This window comes from Sciurus carolinensis, unplaced genomic scaffold, assembly GCF_902686445.1.
Source record: "Sciurus carolinensis unplaced genomic scaffold, mSciCar1.2, whole genome shotgun sequence".
Lineage (NCBI taxonomy): Eukaryota > Metazoa > Chordata > Mammalia > Rodentia > Sciuridae > Sciurus > Sciurus carolinensis.
This window is the reverse complement of record NW_025920701.1, coordinates 16,279-33,538: the sequence shown is the minus strand read 5'-3', so window position 1 is coordinate 33,538 and position 17,260 is coordinate 16,279. Positions and strand designations below refer to the sequence as shown.

Genomic DNA, 17,260 nt, shown 5'->3' with positions numbered 1-17,260 from the left:
GGTATAAATCCCTGCCTAGTGGGCCGAGGCACCTCCATGTGTTGACAGATGGTCAACTGCAGCACAGGCACTGGACTGCAAGCTGGGGCAGGGCTGGTCTGGGCCTGGTTCTCCGGGCCTTCCTCCCTGAACTATATTTGCTTTTGAGGAAGTAGTCTCTGACTGAGGCACTTCCAGGGTGGAAGAAAGGTATAAAAATCCTAGCATTATCTTTAGCTTCCGTGTCATCTTTGGAGAAAAGGAAGACCATAAAATACTATATCCCTGAAGTGTTTTTCTCTGGTTCCTAGAACCTTGTAACAAGAGTGAGTCTGGACCAGAATTTCCATGGCCTAGACTCATGTATGCTGAAATTAGGGCCAGGTAGTGCTATCTGTAGAAAGCTACTTTCTCGCACACACTTCAAGTTTCTTGGGATGCTCATCATATAACTGGACAAATCAATCTAAGCTACTTATGTTACTGCTTCTTTAACCTAGTGACTTAACTTATAATCTCCTTTCCCACCCTTGTGATAACTGGCATGGAAAAGCACTGGGCACAGGAAAGTGCTTATCCAGCTGTCCGTGGGACAAAACATTGAGAGGGTTTGGGGCACTATTTTCTGGTGAACACTGGAGGCACTGTGTGAAATGGACATGCACCTGTCTAAAGCCATCAAGGTGGCTTTAGAAATTAAATTGTTTTGAAATGACAAAATCATAGTATGAAGATGAAGAGGGGAATTGATAGTGATGGTGGAAAGATAACAGTCCACAAACATGCTCCTGAATAACTTTTATTTAAAAAATTTCCACCCCTTATTAATAAATTGAACGTCTTACATGCTAAGCTATCACACCTCCATTTCAAGTGAGATCTCAAGGGCTACTAGCAAATTTATCCAATGGCAAGATGTTAGTTCTCCAAGTTACATGTAACTTGTAAAAAGGTAGATATTTAGGAGTTGCATGTGTGTATGTGTGTGTGTTTGTGTATACATATATATACATACACACTTTTGATGAGAACTAGTGTGCTGTGTAAGGTCTTCCCACTTTCAGAAGGAAATTAAAGTCATTCCAAAATAAAAAAGGAGTGAGGATATAATTTAAGCCCAGAAAAAATAAAAAGAACCAGTTGGACTGCTTGACATCTACCCCTGGAGTTTGAGTCCAAAAACGAGTGTGTTGTGATGTGACAAAGTAGCAAGAAACCAGAGAACTGCATTTGCTTTAATGATGGGGAAAGGATTCAGGGTGTTTATCATTGGCAGATACGGGTCAAGAGGTCATGATTCACCTGGAACAGTTTTAATGCCACAGGAGACTTCCTGAAGCAGACTATGATGGCAGCAAAATGGCTGGAGATTAAGCAAATGCTCAGGACCTGTAGGAATCAGAATTCCCAGTCTCAGGACCTCTGAGTACAGAAGGGTGTCTTCAGGGTCTTTGAAAGATTATCACAAGATGTGGAGATCTTTCATATCCAGAGGACATTGTCCTTACTCCAGTCCCACCCACTGTTGTGCAGGGGTGGAGAAGACTCTTGGTGCTCAGCTGGAAGATCCATCACTCAGAAAGTCAGCTGACAGACTCTCCAGAGACTCTTATTATATGCCATTCCTTGTGTTCATAAAAGCAGCTCCACCTCAGGCTCTAGGATGCTAAATTGTAATCTTTGCTATGTAGTTTTGATCACAGGTAAGTATTTTTTAATTGCTTAGAGTTCATTGCTCTTAGAGATATACATTTTTGCCTGGTTTTGGATGACAGACTAGGTGGGTGGGAGATGGAAGTGTAATGACCCCAAGGGGTTCCCAGGGAGGGAAAATTCAAACTTTCTGTACCATGCTTTGAAGTGACAGGAGTGGGTTGAATGTGTGTGAACCAGGGAGCTTCCTTCCCTTTAGGCAATTTCTATGTCACTCAGAGTGGACATCTGCTAACTTACTTAATCTTTACTGGATAAAGGACAGTGTCTTTATAAAAAAAAGAGAAGAGATGAAATGCCATTGGATTGCAGAAAATAGTGTCAGGAAAACACTATGCAGCTTTCTCACAAGAAACAATCTTTCTTATGGATCTAACATCATTGGATGCTTCCAATGCCTATTTTATATGCTTACTATGTGATTTCAGATGTAAGTAAGGGATTGGACAATATATTTTTGGGAAATCCTTCCAATTTAAAGATTATGCATTTTTAAGCTCCCTTTTTTGAGATACATATTTTTTAAATAAAGAGGTTCTGGGGATTGGTGCAGTAGCACATGCCTGGAATCCCAGGTACTTAGGAGGTTGAGGCAGGAGGATTGCAAGTTTAATGCCAGTTTTAGCAATTTAGCAAGACCCTCAGCAACTTATAAGTCTCTGTCTCAAAATAAAAAGGGAGCGGGGATATAGCTCAGAGGTAAAGTGCCTCTGGGAACAATACTGCAAGTAGTCAATAAACAATCAAAGGGGCCTGGGTCCCTTAGAAGTGAAAACATCAAGACTGAGGCTCTTCATAAATTTTCTGGGAATCTTTCCCTGTAAGTCCCAATCAACCATCCTTGAGATCTCACTATGATGTGAACCCCTGAAAATATCACCCCCCATCACCCATTTGGCCACAACGATTTATGGCCAAATAAGCTATATAAGTTACAAAAATAAACATGTTATGTGCAGGTGTCATAGTGGAGATCTAAACAAAAGCTTCGAGAGTTTTCAGAAGGAAGAGATATCATTTTCAACTGATGAGAAAGGTAGCTTTTAAGGTGAACTTTGAAAAAAACATGAAGATTGGCAGATAGATATGGGGTCAGGAAGAAAGACACGCGGGTTGAGTGTAAAATGAAGAGGAATACCCTGAAAGAATTTTTTTTGTTGTTGTTTCAAGGAAAATAACCTTAGAGAATTAACACATCAATTGCTTTAATTATTTCATCTGGTCACTTTATCACGTGTAATGGATTAGGACATAGGAAAAGTGTGTTTTAATGAGAAGGAATCATCTCAGGGCACAGTAGACTTGGGTAGTATCCTAAGTGGCAAAACAAAAGCATCAAGACATCCCTGGGAGAAAATAGTTTTTTTTCTCTGAATGTGTAATACATGCTGAAGGGGGAGGAGGGGTAGCTGGATCAAGGGCTTCCTCTGTCACTAAACTGATAGCTCATAATGACTGTGTTGGTGACAGAGGACTGACATCAGCAGGATGTTTTCTCATGAGTAATAGTTGGGGCTTTTTGTATTTTGTATTTTGCACCAATGTTCACATACTATTTGTGATTCAACGCTTCTTTGGATTTCTTCATATTATTATTTTACTTCTTCTCAGTCTTCTTTTCGGGTTCTACATGTAGCAAATTAATTCTAAAGACCTTAAGAATGTTCAATTTTGTGTTTTCTTATTTGTTACTCTATATGCTCCCATCTACATGATAGTTTTGACCACCCTTTATTTACAGATGTGTTACCAATGTATATCTCTATTACATACCTATGTCCTGAGGTCCAAATAGCAGCTGCTTTTTGAGACATTTTATTGGCCATCTCAAAGATGCCTTCAGCTCATTGAGACCACCACTGAATCTGTGATCTACCTCTGGATCTCAGTTGCTTCCTGCTTTCCCTATTACAGTGAATGACTCCACTAAGCACTTATTCATTCTAACCAGGACTCAGATCAGTACCCATTAAGGTTATAAGCAGAAACATAATTCCCAAATCACCATTTTGTCTCTCTAAATGGTTTTATTCCTTTAAGGATTTTTTTTCTTGTAGTAGGAGCATAATATTTCTACTTCATGTTTGCTTTGTGTGTGTGCAAGAATTGGATGACATAGGTTTATGTAGTTTTTTTTTTTCATAACAATAACTTAATTTATGTCAGTTAAAATTATTATCCTTAATTCACTCCTCTTCCTAATTTCATAATAGAATTTAAAGATTCTATCTCCTAATATCTCTAATGTCTCCATTTTTTTCTAACCCAGTTCTCACCACTCTGGTGTGAAGTTCCAGGACCTTTTTTTCTAAGGAAATAGTGAACTCAACAGGCTTGTCTTACCCTTGCTCCCTTCTCTTTTATCACGCATACATTTTCCAGAAAGACCATAGAAAGACCATAGAACATAGACATCTCACATTCTTGAAATATCTTCCAATTGTTGTTAGATTCCAAATGATTCTAGCCCTATCAGAGCAGGCTGCCCTTGCTCCTTTCATTCTGGGCTTCTCTGATTTCCTTTAGGTCTTGTGTTACCTCCAACTTCAGGACCTTTGCATGTGTTCTTATTTGTATATGGAAAGTTTTCTACATTCACCTTGCCTTACGTACTTAACTCCTGTTCATTCTTGAGATTCCGAATCACATTTTCTCTGGAATGTTTTTGGTGACTAGGTTCCTTACTAGTTTATCCCTTCTATTTTCTACTTTAAAACAATTATTATAGTTTTTATGATATATTTTTAAAATTATGCATAAACTTCCATGTGCATATTCCTGGAGATGTGATCAAATTCTGTTTTGCTTATTTTGTCATTAGTACACACTGCCATATAACTTATAATGAAAATAATTGATGAATACCATTAACAAATTATAATTGCTTATCGTTTTATCTTTAGTACCATTTAGTATCATTTTATTTTGTAGGAATTATTCTACCATGTAATTGTTGAATAAAATGGGCAGAAAGGTTTAAGTACCCCAAGGAATGAAAGGAAATAGTAAAAAATATGAAAGGGAAGGAAGATATTAGGAAAGGAAAAAGAGATGGATTAGAGAACAGGAATTTGGGATTCTTAGGTTAATGGAATGAAACATATTAGAATTCGTTTGATTCTAGTAACAATATGAAATATTATATTATGGAAATTTAAACCTTCATCCAACTTGGCCTCTACCTTCACTGCAAATGTCCACAGTAGTTCACAAGCAGTGAGGACATCAATTTAAAAAAAGTGCAAATATACTACTTTCCAAACTTGAAATTAAAATGTATATTTGTCTGTAGACCTGGATAATCAACAAAGCATATATTTGAATAAATACACAATATGCACTTTCATTTTTAAACATGATATTTTATTTATCTTGGTTTCTATAATCTGTGTCAGAAATCAAACTAGAAAATTAACTTTTTTCCTTGAATTAGAAATTGAGTATTTTTTTGTGTGTGTGTTACTGGGAATCAAACCCAGGGCCTTGTATATGCTAGTTAAGTGCTCTACCACTGAGCTACATTCCCAGTCAGTAACTTGAATATTTCTAAAAAATTATTTTTCAATTGACAATTATTATACATAGGATACAATCTGGCAAGTAGATACATTTGCATAATGATTCTCTCCACAATTTTACCAGGTATTTTCATTAACTGACTTAACCTAAGCTGTGGAATAGTATCCTTAGTAACACAAACACAAACATTTAATGCTCATTTGGGCAAGGAAATAAACAACTTCACTGGGTCTTGATTGTTTAAATAACACATTGAAGGAAAAGACCAGATATTTAGTAACAATTAGATTTAACCCTCAAGATACTGTAGGCACAAATCATTAATAGTTGGAACCCAAGTCTTAAAAGTTTGTGACTACATAGTTAAAATAATTTAATTGTATGAACTTAAATTTCATTAAAAACCAGAGTATTTTAAAGAACATTCTGTTGTCATTAAAGTAATCAAATTTTCTACCCCTCAATGTCAGTATATTGAGATTAAAAAGTCTTTTCATTTATTAGCTGTGTAAATTCTGCCAGATGTCTTTCTTACTGAGATTCTGTTTTCATCTGGAAAATGGCAATGAGGATATTACTTATCTCATTGAATATGTGTAAAGAGTAAATGAGATGACATGTAGAAAGTGCTTAGAGATTATTGCTAACCTTCTCCACTCAGCACTTAGAATGATTTGTCCAAACAGAAGCAGGATCTTGAATAAACCAAAGGTTCTTGAATTACCACTGGGTTTCTAATTCATTGGGATAAGTGAGTCTCTTTGAAAATTTATACAAATGTAAATAATCTTACCCAAAATTCAGAGAATCTAATTAGCATGCTTATTATTGAAATTTATTATAACAAAATAAATAAATAAAACAATATAAATGTTTACTAATACCAGTGGTTTTTTCTTAAACCACTTCTAACATTGAACAATATTGTTCATTAGAATCTGAGATGTAGGTAACACAGAGGTAAAAATGAGCCACAGTTGCATTTTAACTTTTACTTTCAGACTACTGAAGAATTTCTGTTACACCTAATGTCAGATCAACTTTCCTAACTTATTTCAAAGTCAGGAAAAATGCTCTTACACTAAGGATCAATAACTGATCCCTTATCATTTGTGTAAGTTCCACAGAATTAAGGTAAAATACATACAACTCAAAGATCATGTTTCAGAATGTTTATTGCCCTGAAAAAAATATCACGATGCAGTGCTCAAGGAAAAAGCAGGTTAAAATACATTCTGATCCTCATTTTGAATATTTACACATGGAAAACTGAAAGGAAAACACAAAACCATCTATGATGGACATTAAGGATTATTATTAAAAATTTATTTTCTTTATTTTCAATATATTCTAAAACAAACACATTAATTTTAATCAGAAAAAAGACTTTTTTTTAAAATCAGCATTCAAGAATGGAAAGGAGGAGGAGAGATGGCTTTGCAGATGATAATGAAGCCCAGAGATTTTTCTGTAAACTATATTCTGCAACACATGTCTACGCATCACCAAAAAGATGAAAGTAGGTTAAGTCACTGCAATATGCTGATTTTAAGTCCTTTGGGCATTAACTGAGGATAGGATAGCTGGATTAAATGGTGGTTCCATTCCAAGTTTTCTGAAGAATTGCCACACTGCTTTCCATAGTGGTTGCAACCAATTTGCATTCCCACCAGCAATGTATGAGTGCCTTTTTCCCACATCCTCACCAACATTTGTTGTTGCTTGTGTTCTTGATAATTGTCATTTGGATTGGAGTGAGATAAAAATCTTAGTTTTGACCTGTATTTCTTTAATTGCTAGAGAAGTTGAACAAATTTTCATATTTATTGATTGATTGTATTTCTTCTTCTGTGAAGTGTGCAGATGCTAATTCACAATAAGTGTGGGGAACTCTAGAGTTACTTTAGATTAGGTAGTGGGGAGTGAAGGGAGGGGAAGGGGTATGTGGGTAGGAAGGACAGTAGAATGAAACATACATTACCTCATGTACATGTATGACTGCATGACCGATGTGATCCTATAATATGTGCAATCAGAAAAATGAGAAATTATACTCCATTTATGTATGATTTATCAAAATACATGAATACACTCTACTGTCATGTATAACTAATTAGAACAAATTTTAAAAATTAAAAAAAATTCAAATAGACTTGAGCCAGACATTATTAATAGAGAATTCTTAGGATGTACCTTGCCCTTTTGTGATTTGCCTTTTAACTAAAAATGTTCAGTGCTGTGTCTTATACAGTGATGATTTTCAAGTGAAACATTGGAAGTTTTTCATAGTGTTGGATGACCCATATGAGCTAGTGGTTTGTAAGAGTGCAGCTCCTCTGGTTTACTACAGGATATAAATGGCAATATTTTATGTGTAACGTTTTTGCTTTCTTATTTTTCAGACCATTGCTACTGCAACATATGATTATTTTAATCTGTGTTTCTCTTTGCCCAACTCCCCAAAGAAAACCAGATAACGCTATGGAAGAAAAGAACCAAACAGCTGTATCTGAATTCATCATCTTGGGATTCTCCAACCTGAATGAATTGCAGTTTCTACTATTCACCATCTTTTTTCTGACTTATATATGTACTTGGGAGGAAATATATTCATCATCTTGGTGACCATGGCTGATCCACACTTATATACACCCATGTACTATTTCCTAGGGAACCTGGCCTTTCTCGATGTCTGCTACACCACCACCAATGTCCCCCAGATGATGGTTCATCTTCTATCAGAGAAGAAAAGCATTTCCTTTGGAGGGTGTGTGGCTCAACTTTTTGCATTCATTTTCTTTGTAGGATCGGAGTGTCTCCTCCTGGCAGCAATGGCATATGATCGCTACATTGCAATCTGCAAACCCTTAAGGTATTCAGCGATCATGAACAAGGCCCTGTGTAGCCGGTTAGCAGCCTCATGTTGGACTGGTGGTTTCCTCAATTCAGTGGTGCATACAGTACTGACATTCCGTCTTCCTTTCTGTGGCAACAACCAGATTAATTACTTCTTTTGTGACATACCCCCTTTGCTGATCTTGTCTTGTGGGGACACTTCTGTCAATGAACTGGTGTTGCTGTCCATTGGAGTCTTCATTGGTTGGACTCCTTTCCTGTGTATTGTCCTTTCCTACCTTTACATAATCTCCACCATCTTGAGGATCCTCTCCTCTGAGGGGAGACGAAAAGCCTTTTCTACCTGTGCCTCCCACCTGGTCATTGTCCTTCTATATTATGGTAGTGCCATCTTCACATATGTACGGCCCATTTCATCTTACTCATTGGAGAAAGACAGACTGATCTCAGTATTGTATAGTGTTGTTACTCCCATGCTGAATCCTATAATTTACACGTTGAGGAACAAGGACATCAAAGAGGCCATGAGGGCTATAGGGAGAAAGTGGCAACCACCAAGTCTCTCTTTTGATATGTAATCTCACTTGTTTGTGGTCAATAATCTTATATTAGAAATTAGGTTTTTCACCAGTCAGCTGTTTCTCCTGACACTCAGCAGTTGACTGAAACGCTGGGACAGAGGTGAAAGAGTTGGCACGTTCCACCTCAAGGGTACATGATCTTGAGCTTGCTTCCTTTTGGCCTCTTTTTGGTACTAGGGATTGAACTACCATCTCAGTCCTTTTAATTTTTTTATTTTGAAATAGGTTCTCACTAAGTTGTTGAGGTTGGCTTCAAACTTGCCATCCTCCTGCCTCAGGCTCCCTAATTGCTGGGATTACAGATGTGGGGGCCACTGCACCTGGCATTCCTAAGCTTTTGCTAGTCCCACATGGAGACATCAATCTTACTCTTTTTAGAGGGTTTTTTCTTATCTATGTTTTCCATTCTTGATCCTCTTTCCAAAGATGGTGACTGTCTTCCATGTAATATTCATCATATTCTTATTACTTGAATCATGCTTTTGACCTTTATTTTTTTTTAGGTTCTTTTAAATAAAACTTTATCACCAATAGATGAATTCACATTATTCTGATTTTGACAAAGAAATATAATCATGATGAAGTGATGTCTTATCTCCAGATCTGTTGGTAATTAATTTTAATTTTGTCCCTGCTGCATGGACTAAAACCAATTTATCTTCGTATTAAAAGGAAGATACAGTTTCTCAATCCCAGTTTATATTCCTTACTCTGTTTAAAATGTGAAATATCCTGAGAGATTTTTCCAGGATTAAGTCCACATGACAGATTACTATTTTATAGGGTATCTTAACATAATGTTAGGAAATTTTTTTCTAAAAGTTTAGAAAACATAATCAGATAAAATATACAGAAAATGTATGTTTTGTGGGAAGGAATAAAAATTTTAGTATGGTAATTAACATTAGAAAAAGAAATAGAAATTACATGTTAAAAGTATTAAATTGCTGTTTTTGTTTTTTATACTGTTTATAAAAGCACTTCTACTGCCTTGCACACTATTCTTTTAGATATATTTATTTGTAATTGCTGTATTAAATAGTGTATTACCCATCTTATAACCTACCTCCTGTAGAAACCCTAAGTACTTCCCCATGTAGGGCTTCATTTTTTCTGACTATATCCTACCACTATGACTATTTCCTTAATTTCAAATTCTTATCTCCACTGTTATTTAATCAAAAAGTTCTCTTTTATTTATAGTTTCATTCAAAACACACTTTCTCCGCATTACCCATCTGGAAGTATTTTCTCTTCCTTATTAAGTCACAGGTACTATCCAAGATGTCGGGGGTGGGGGTGGTAGCAAGAATTCCTTCACTATTCCAATTAAATTGTATCTTCTTACACCTTAGTAATCATTGATAACCCCAATTATCACAATTTATTAATGACAATTATCACTATATATTATTATCTGATTTATGTATCCTATTCACCTCTTGATCTTTAGGGCCAAGAATAATTCCTGGTTTATAGTTTCTAAAGAAATGCTATTAATAAAGATATGAAAGTACCAGGCTATCATGACATTGAATATATTGTAGTATTTGTGCATGAAGGTCTTTACTGTTTTATTAGAAGCACACTTATAAGGAGGATGCATCTTATAAAAATTAAGTATCTTGGTATTCCTCACTGTTCATAGTTAGATGGATTATTCACTTTTGGGTAATATCCCAGGATATCTTGCTTGCAGGGTAGATAAATAAAGCAGTTAGTGATGGATATGATTTAGTTGGTTGTAAGGTTTAAATCATTTCATTGGGTTGTTTTCTCACTATTAAACTGTTTGAGGTTTTTATATTTTGTACATTAACCCCTTGGCAGATGTTTGGTTTGCAAGCAACTTCTTCTATTCTGTAGATTGTCTCCTCATTTTATTGATTGTTTTCTTTGCTGTGTAGAAGATATTTAGCTTAATGCGATTTCATTTGTCTGTTTTTTCTTTTTTTTTCTTTTTTTTTTTGCCTCTGCGTGTGTGGTCATATCCAAAATATTGTTGCTCAGAGTTTTTTCCTCTATATTTTCTAGTAGTTTTACTCTTTCAGTTCTCACTTTAAAGTCTTTACTACATTTTGAGTTGATTTTGGGTGTAAGAATCTAATCGAATCTTATACATTTCTTTCTTTCTAATTTCATTCTTATGCATGTGGATCTTTAACTATTCCAACAGTATTTATTGAAGACTCTGTCCTTTCCCCATTACAATTGTTCTTGGCAATTCGTGGGAAATCAATTGACTTGAAATGCATGAATATATTTCTGAGTATCAATTTTGTTCCATTGATTTGTGTGTGTGTTTTTATGCTGATCCCATATTGTTTTGATTACTATATCTTTGTGGTACATTTTGAAGTCAAGTACTGTGATATTTTCAGCTTTGTTAGTTTTGCTCAAGATTGTTTTGACTATTCAGGGTCTTTCACGATTCCACAGAATTTTATAAATTTTTATTCTATTTCTCTAGAAAGTGTCAATGATATTTTTTTTATAGGGATTGTTCTGAATTTATAGATTGTAGTAGGTGGTATGACATCTTAACATTATTAATTGTTCTATTCATGAGCATTTGTATCTTTCCAATTATTTGTGTCTTCATTTTCTTACATCCAAGTATTATACTTTCCATTATATAGATCATTCACTTCCTCGATTAAATTTATTTCTACACATTTTCACATTTTTTTTTTTTTTGTGGTAATGGGGATTGAACCCAGGGGCCATTTAACCACTGAGCCACATCCCCACCATTTATATATATATATATATATATATATATATATATATCTATATATATTTTTTTTTTTTTTTTTTTTTTTTTTTTTTTTTTTTTTTTTTAGAGAAAGGGTCTCACTGAGTTGCATAGGGGCTTGCTGACTTTGAGCTTGAGATCCTCCTGCCTCAGTCTCCCCAGATGCTGGGATTACAGGTGTGTATCACTATGCCCAGTTACATTTTCTTTTTGCAGGTACTGTGAGATTTTTTTCCTGATATTTTTTCCAGAGTTCATTGTTACAGAATGCTAGTGAGTTTTGTGTGTTGATTTTGTATCCTGCAACTTTACTGAATGTCTTATTAGTCCTAAGAGTTTTTTGATGGATTCCTATGGTTTTTTGTTTATGAGACAATGCTATCTTCAGTCAGTATAATTTAACTTCTTCATTTCCTGTTTACATGCTTTTCATTTTTTCTTTGGCCTCATTGTTCTGTCTAGGACTTCCAGAAATAGATTGAACAGAAGTGTCAAGGTGGGTGTCTTTGTCTTGCTCTTGATCATTGAGTGTGATGTTAGTTGTGGGTTTGTCATGCATAGCCATTATTATGTTACGGTGCCTTCCTTCTATTTAGGTTTGGTTGAGAAATTTATCAAAAAAAGGATATGGATACTTGTCAAATGCTTTTTTTTTAATCTATTGAAATAATTGTATGCTTTTTGTCTTTTATCTGTTAATAAGGTATGTCACTTATATTGATTTGCTGAGCCATTTTTGCTTTCCTGAAATAAATCCACTTGATCATAGAAAACGATAGTTTCATTGTGTGTTAAATTGAGTTTTTTAGTATTTCATTGAGTAATTTTGCAACTACATTCATCAGGGATATTGACTTACATTTTTCTTTTCTGGCGATGTCCTTGTCTGGCTTTGGTCAGGATAACATAGGTTCTTTAAATGATTAGGAAATATTCACTTTTCTTAAATATTTTGGAGGTGTTTAGGAAGTGTTGGTCAGTAGTTCCTTTTAAAAAGTTTGGTAGAATTCAGCAGTAAATTATTAGGTCCTGGACTTTTCTTTTGTAAATACTTTTTTTTTTTTTTAAATACAGATTCCATTACCTTATTTGCTATTGGTCTGTCCCAATTTTCTATATCTTCATGATTCAGTCTTTGTATGAGTTTTAGAAATTTATCTATTTCTTGTTTTATACTTGCTGGTTTAAAATTACTCAGAATAATCTCTTATGATTCTTTGGATTTATGTAGTTATCAATTGTAATATTGCCTTTTTTCATTTTCTTATTTTGAGTGTTCTCTTATACAGACTAAGAAAAAGAGTTTATTTATTTTACTGATCTTTATTGTTTACTTCCATCTGGAAACTTTGAACATCTTTGTTTCTGTTCTCTAGTTCTCTGAGTGATAATATTGTTTATTTGGAATCTGTCCTTGAAATGAGCATTCTTTGCTATGAATTTTCCTCTTAAAACTGGTTTTCTTTTGCTTCATCCCATAAGTTTTGGTATGTTTCCTTTGATTTTAATTTGTCTCAAGATTTTAAAAAAATCTTTAAAAATTTCATTTGTCCCTTGTTTTTCTGAGAAGCATGTTAATTATTTTCCATGTATTTTTGAATGTTCTGAAAGTCCTTCTATTGTAGATATGGAGTTTTATCTCACTGTGGTCAAGAAAGATGCTTTATGTGATTCCAGTTTTCTTAAATTTGTTAAGACTTGTTCTGAGGTCTAACATATGATGTATCCTGGAGATTGTTCCTTGTACACTTGAAAAGGTTGTGAATTTTGCTGATGTTGGATGGAATGTTCTGTATATTTTTGTCAGGTCTGTTGTGTCTAAAGTTTATTTTAAGTCCTGTGTTTCCATACTCATTTTCTGTCTGGGTGATCTGTTCTTAATGTCTGCTACTGTTAATGTATTACAGCCTATGTCTTCCTTTTAATCTATTAATGTTTGCTTTATATATATAGATGCTTTCATTTTGGTTGCATATATTTTATAATTATTAGATTGTCTTGATGATTGACCTTATTACCTTGTTGGGGGCTGTGCCATGTGGGCTGTGCCGGGATGGTGCCTGGCAGCCAGCCGGAGGTTGTTTTAATCACATCGGCAGTGAGGAGGTTGATTGATATAAGCACACCCAGGTGTTTTGTCATTGGCCATATTCAGTTAACTCCACGCACACAACTGGTGCACAGGTGTTCCCAAGTGCTAAACTTTGCCGTGATAGGGCAGCTGGCTCCTCGCCTGATCTCAACCGGCGTGGCCCTGCCCTCCGCCTCCTGGAGGGAATATAAGTGGGCAGTAGGCGGAAGGGGGAGCAGCAGCAAGCAGAGAAAAGCAACTAGTGGAAAGAAGCAGAAGCTAAGGGCATCAGTAAGCAGAAGCAGCTAGCAGAGAGAAGAAGCAGCTAGAAGAAGCAGCTAGTCCTCAGATAGATAACACCTAGTTCACAGGATGCGGGATGCAACTCTAAGAAGAAATACATTTCTGATAAGCGTAGAAGCCTCTCTTTCTCTAAAACTTTCTCTATAAGCAAAGCCTATCTTTCTCTCAAAGTCTCTCTCCTCTCAAAGATTCTCTCTTAAGCAAAGCCTCTCAAAGCCTCTTTCTTATGCAAAGCCTCTCTCTCTCTCCCTAAGAAAAGTCTTTCTTCCTCTATAGCCCAGGGAACAATCGAATAAGCAAGAAAGCAGCCCACTAAAGAAAGATAGTAGAAGAAGTGCGTTTCCAGTCCACCACTGATAAAGACCTGCGCAATTGTTGCTGCAGGTGGTAGCAAATATCTGCGGATTTGGTACTGTAAGAGACAGCGACATTACCTAATGATTTTTTTTGTGGCAGTTTTGACTTAAAGTTCATTTGATCTAAGTATAGTTACTCCTGCTCACTCTTGATTTTGATTACTATGAGATATCTTTTTTTGTTTACCTGCACTTTCAGTCTGTTTGTGTCCTTATACATAAATTGAATCTCTTATAGGCAGAATGTAGAAGGGTCTTGTTTTTGTTTTTATCCTCCAGTCCTTCTTTGTTTTTTGACTGGAAAATTCAATCCATTTATGTTAAAGGTTATCATTGATAAGTGTGAACCTACGTCTGTCATTTTGTTAATTATTTTTCTGGTTGCTTTGCAGATCTTTGTTCCTTTATTCCCCTCTTGCCATCCACCTTTGTGATTAAGTTATTCACTCTAGAGGTATACTTGGATTCCTTACTTTTCAGGTTTTGTGTATGTATTATAGGTCTATGCATTCTTGATACCATGGGGATTACAAGAAATTTATAATAGGCTCTTTTAACTTGATAGTAACTTAAATTTGATTGCATAAAAAAAAAAACTGTGCTTAAGAAAGACCTTTAAAAGTAAACTGTAGTTTTACTCCACTCATCCACAAAGTTATTGAAAAAAACTTATTTTTTAGTTTTGCCTTTCAACATTAATACTAAAGATATATATAATTGAAACACCATGATGACATTATTACTATATTTTTAAATTATAAACAAATGGGATTATTAGGGTATTCTGAGTTGGACTTTGAACTTACTTTTTATCAGTGAATTCCTATATTTCCTTTTATTTAAAAAAATTTTTTTTAGTTGTTGATGGACCTTCTTTTTTTAATTGATTGATTTATATGTGGTGCTGAAAATTGAACCCAGTGCCTTAAACATGCTAGGCAAGCACTCTACCACTGAGCCACAACCCCAGCCCATTCCATTAATTAGTAACCTTTTATTTCAGCTTGCAGTAGCATCTTCAGCATTTCTCCAAGAGAGGGCTGGTGGTGATGAACTCCCCCAGTTTCTGTTTCTCTGAAGACAATTTTGAAGACACAGTAATCTTGGTTGACAGAATTTTTTTTTCCTTTAGCACTTCAAATATGTTGTCACATTCTTTAACCTATAAGGTATCTGGTGAAAAATCCATGCTAGAGTTACTTGAACTCTCTCACATATCGTTAGAATCTTTTCTCTTGCTTTCAGGGTCCTCTCTTTGTCCTTGATTTTTGATAATTTGATCATAATAAGTCTTGGTTAGTATTGTTTGGATTGGATATGATTGGAGAATTTTATCTTTCTGTACTCTGCCTTTCCCCCAAATTAGAACATTTCTATTATTATTTTCTTGAGATTTATAGAGCTTTCTTAAAGAAATTATTTCAAGTTATTTGTCAGGCAGTTCATATATGTCCATTTTTGGGGGATCAGTTACTGGGAGATTACTGTGTTCTTTTTGATGGTATTATGTTTCCTTGCCATTTTTGTGTGTGTTTCTAGTTTCCTTACATTGATTTTTGTACATTTGAAGATGAAGCGACTCATTCTAGTGTTTGTAGGCTATTTTTATCTGGAAACACCCTTTACTAGTCAGCCTGTCTATAGATCTTGATCTAGTCATCTGGTGTGGTCCCAGGTTGCTTCTGTTGTCCTTTGGCAGGACTGGGTCAAGGTCAGCAGGTGGGTGGGCCTATACCTGGATCCTCTGGGGTGAACCTGATGATTGGGTCTGTAGGGATGGCCCTGGAGCCTGGTTTCATGGGGCCTCATCCTAAAACCTGGTAATGAGATGGACATTAAGACTGAGTCTTCAGAGTATTGTCAAGCTGCTGGGATGGATCTGGTGCCTTAGTCCACTGAGTTGGGCCTGGACCCTGAGTTTATGCGTCTGAACTGGCACAGGCTTAGGCCTGGAGCTTGAGTCCACAGAGGTGGATGTGTTTCCTGGATGGCTGGCCTAGAGACTGATCTGCTGAAGCACACCTGGACTTTGAGTCCTCTGGAGCCTGTCACCATGAGACCAACCTGGTATTGGCACAGGTACAGAACCTAAGATCACCAGAGTTTGACCTGGTCTTGGGATCCTCATTCTGCTGGGAAGGTTATGTGGTGCTAATAAAAGTCTTGATCCTGAGGCCACTGAGGTTGACTGGTAGTGAATAAGCATGGAGACTGAGTTCACTGCATAATCCTGGAGCCCAGGATTTGACCTGGCACTGGGGCTTCTCTGGAGGCTCCACAGGAGTCTGCAGCTACTGGTCTGGAATTTGTGGTCATATGGAAGTGCCTGGTGGTGGGTCCAGAGCAAAGTGTGGTGCTCACGTTCTTCTCCTTTGCCATGTATATGGTATCTCTATCCATGCTATGTCTTCTTGGAGGTACAGTAAGCCATGTGATGAAAAATTGTTCTTCCTACACTTTCCAAACCCATCTTTTTCTATTTCTACAGTAAACCCAAGTGCTCTAATCTCTCATCTGCTTTCCTTTCATGGATGTATTTTTATATATGCATAGTTGTTTAAATTGATATTTATATGAGCATTGGAAAGTCCTGTTCTGCCATCTTGCTGACATCTCTTGATGTCTTGTTTTTCTGTAGAACAAAACTAATTATACTTTTGCTTTAACAGTCATCCCCAGTTTATCATGTCCTCTAGAAATGATTTGGTGCCATTAACCATGGGGGATTTTATTAGTATACTACTTTATTTTTCACCACACTTTTATAACTCTGCATTATTTTTCTTCTCTTTTTTAAAAAAAATCAAGTTTATCATGGTATTCTTTGAATACAACAAAATTCACCAATTTTAAACACCTATTCAGTTGATATTGACAAGTATTAATTGTGTAAAACCTCCATCATATTATTGTACTTTTCTATAACCCTAAATGGTTTCTCATGCCCTTTTCAAACCACTTCCCTTGGCATTACTCCCGGTCACTGGCAACTGTCACCTTTCTGTCAACATGAATTAGTTTTTCTACAATATTGCATGAATGGAATCATTCAGTGTGTGCATTATTTGTTTCTGCATTCTTTCATTCAGTGTAACATTTTTGGAATTCATCCTAATTTTGGACTAAT

At 35.7% G+C, this 17,260-nt stretch overlaps 1 protein-coding gene across 1 annotated transcript; it reads left to right on the top strand.

Annotated features, from left to right (window-relative positions):
* Positions 1 to 7,692: 7,692 nt before the first annotated feature.
* Positions 7,693 to 8,645, top strand: LOC124975886 (olfactory receptor 5V1-like). Its single transcript, XM_047538374.1, is given in 2 exon segments — positions 7,693 to 7,804; positions 7,807 to 8,645. Coding segments are annotated over 2 exon segments (951 nt in total).
* The last annotated feature ends 8,615 nt before the right edge of the window (positions 8,646 to 17,260 follow it).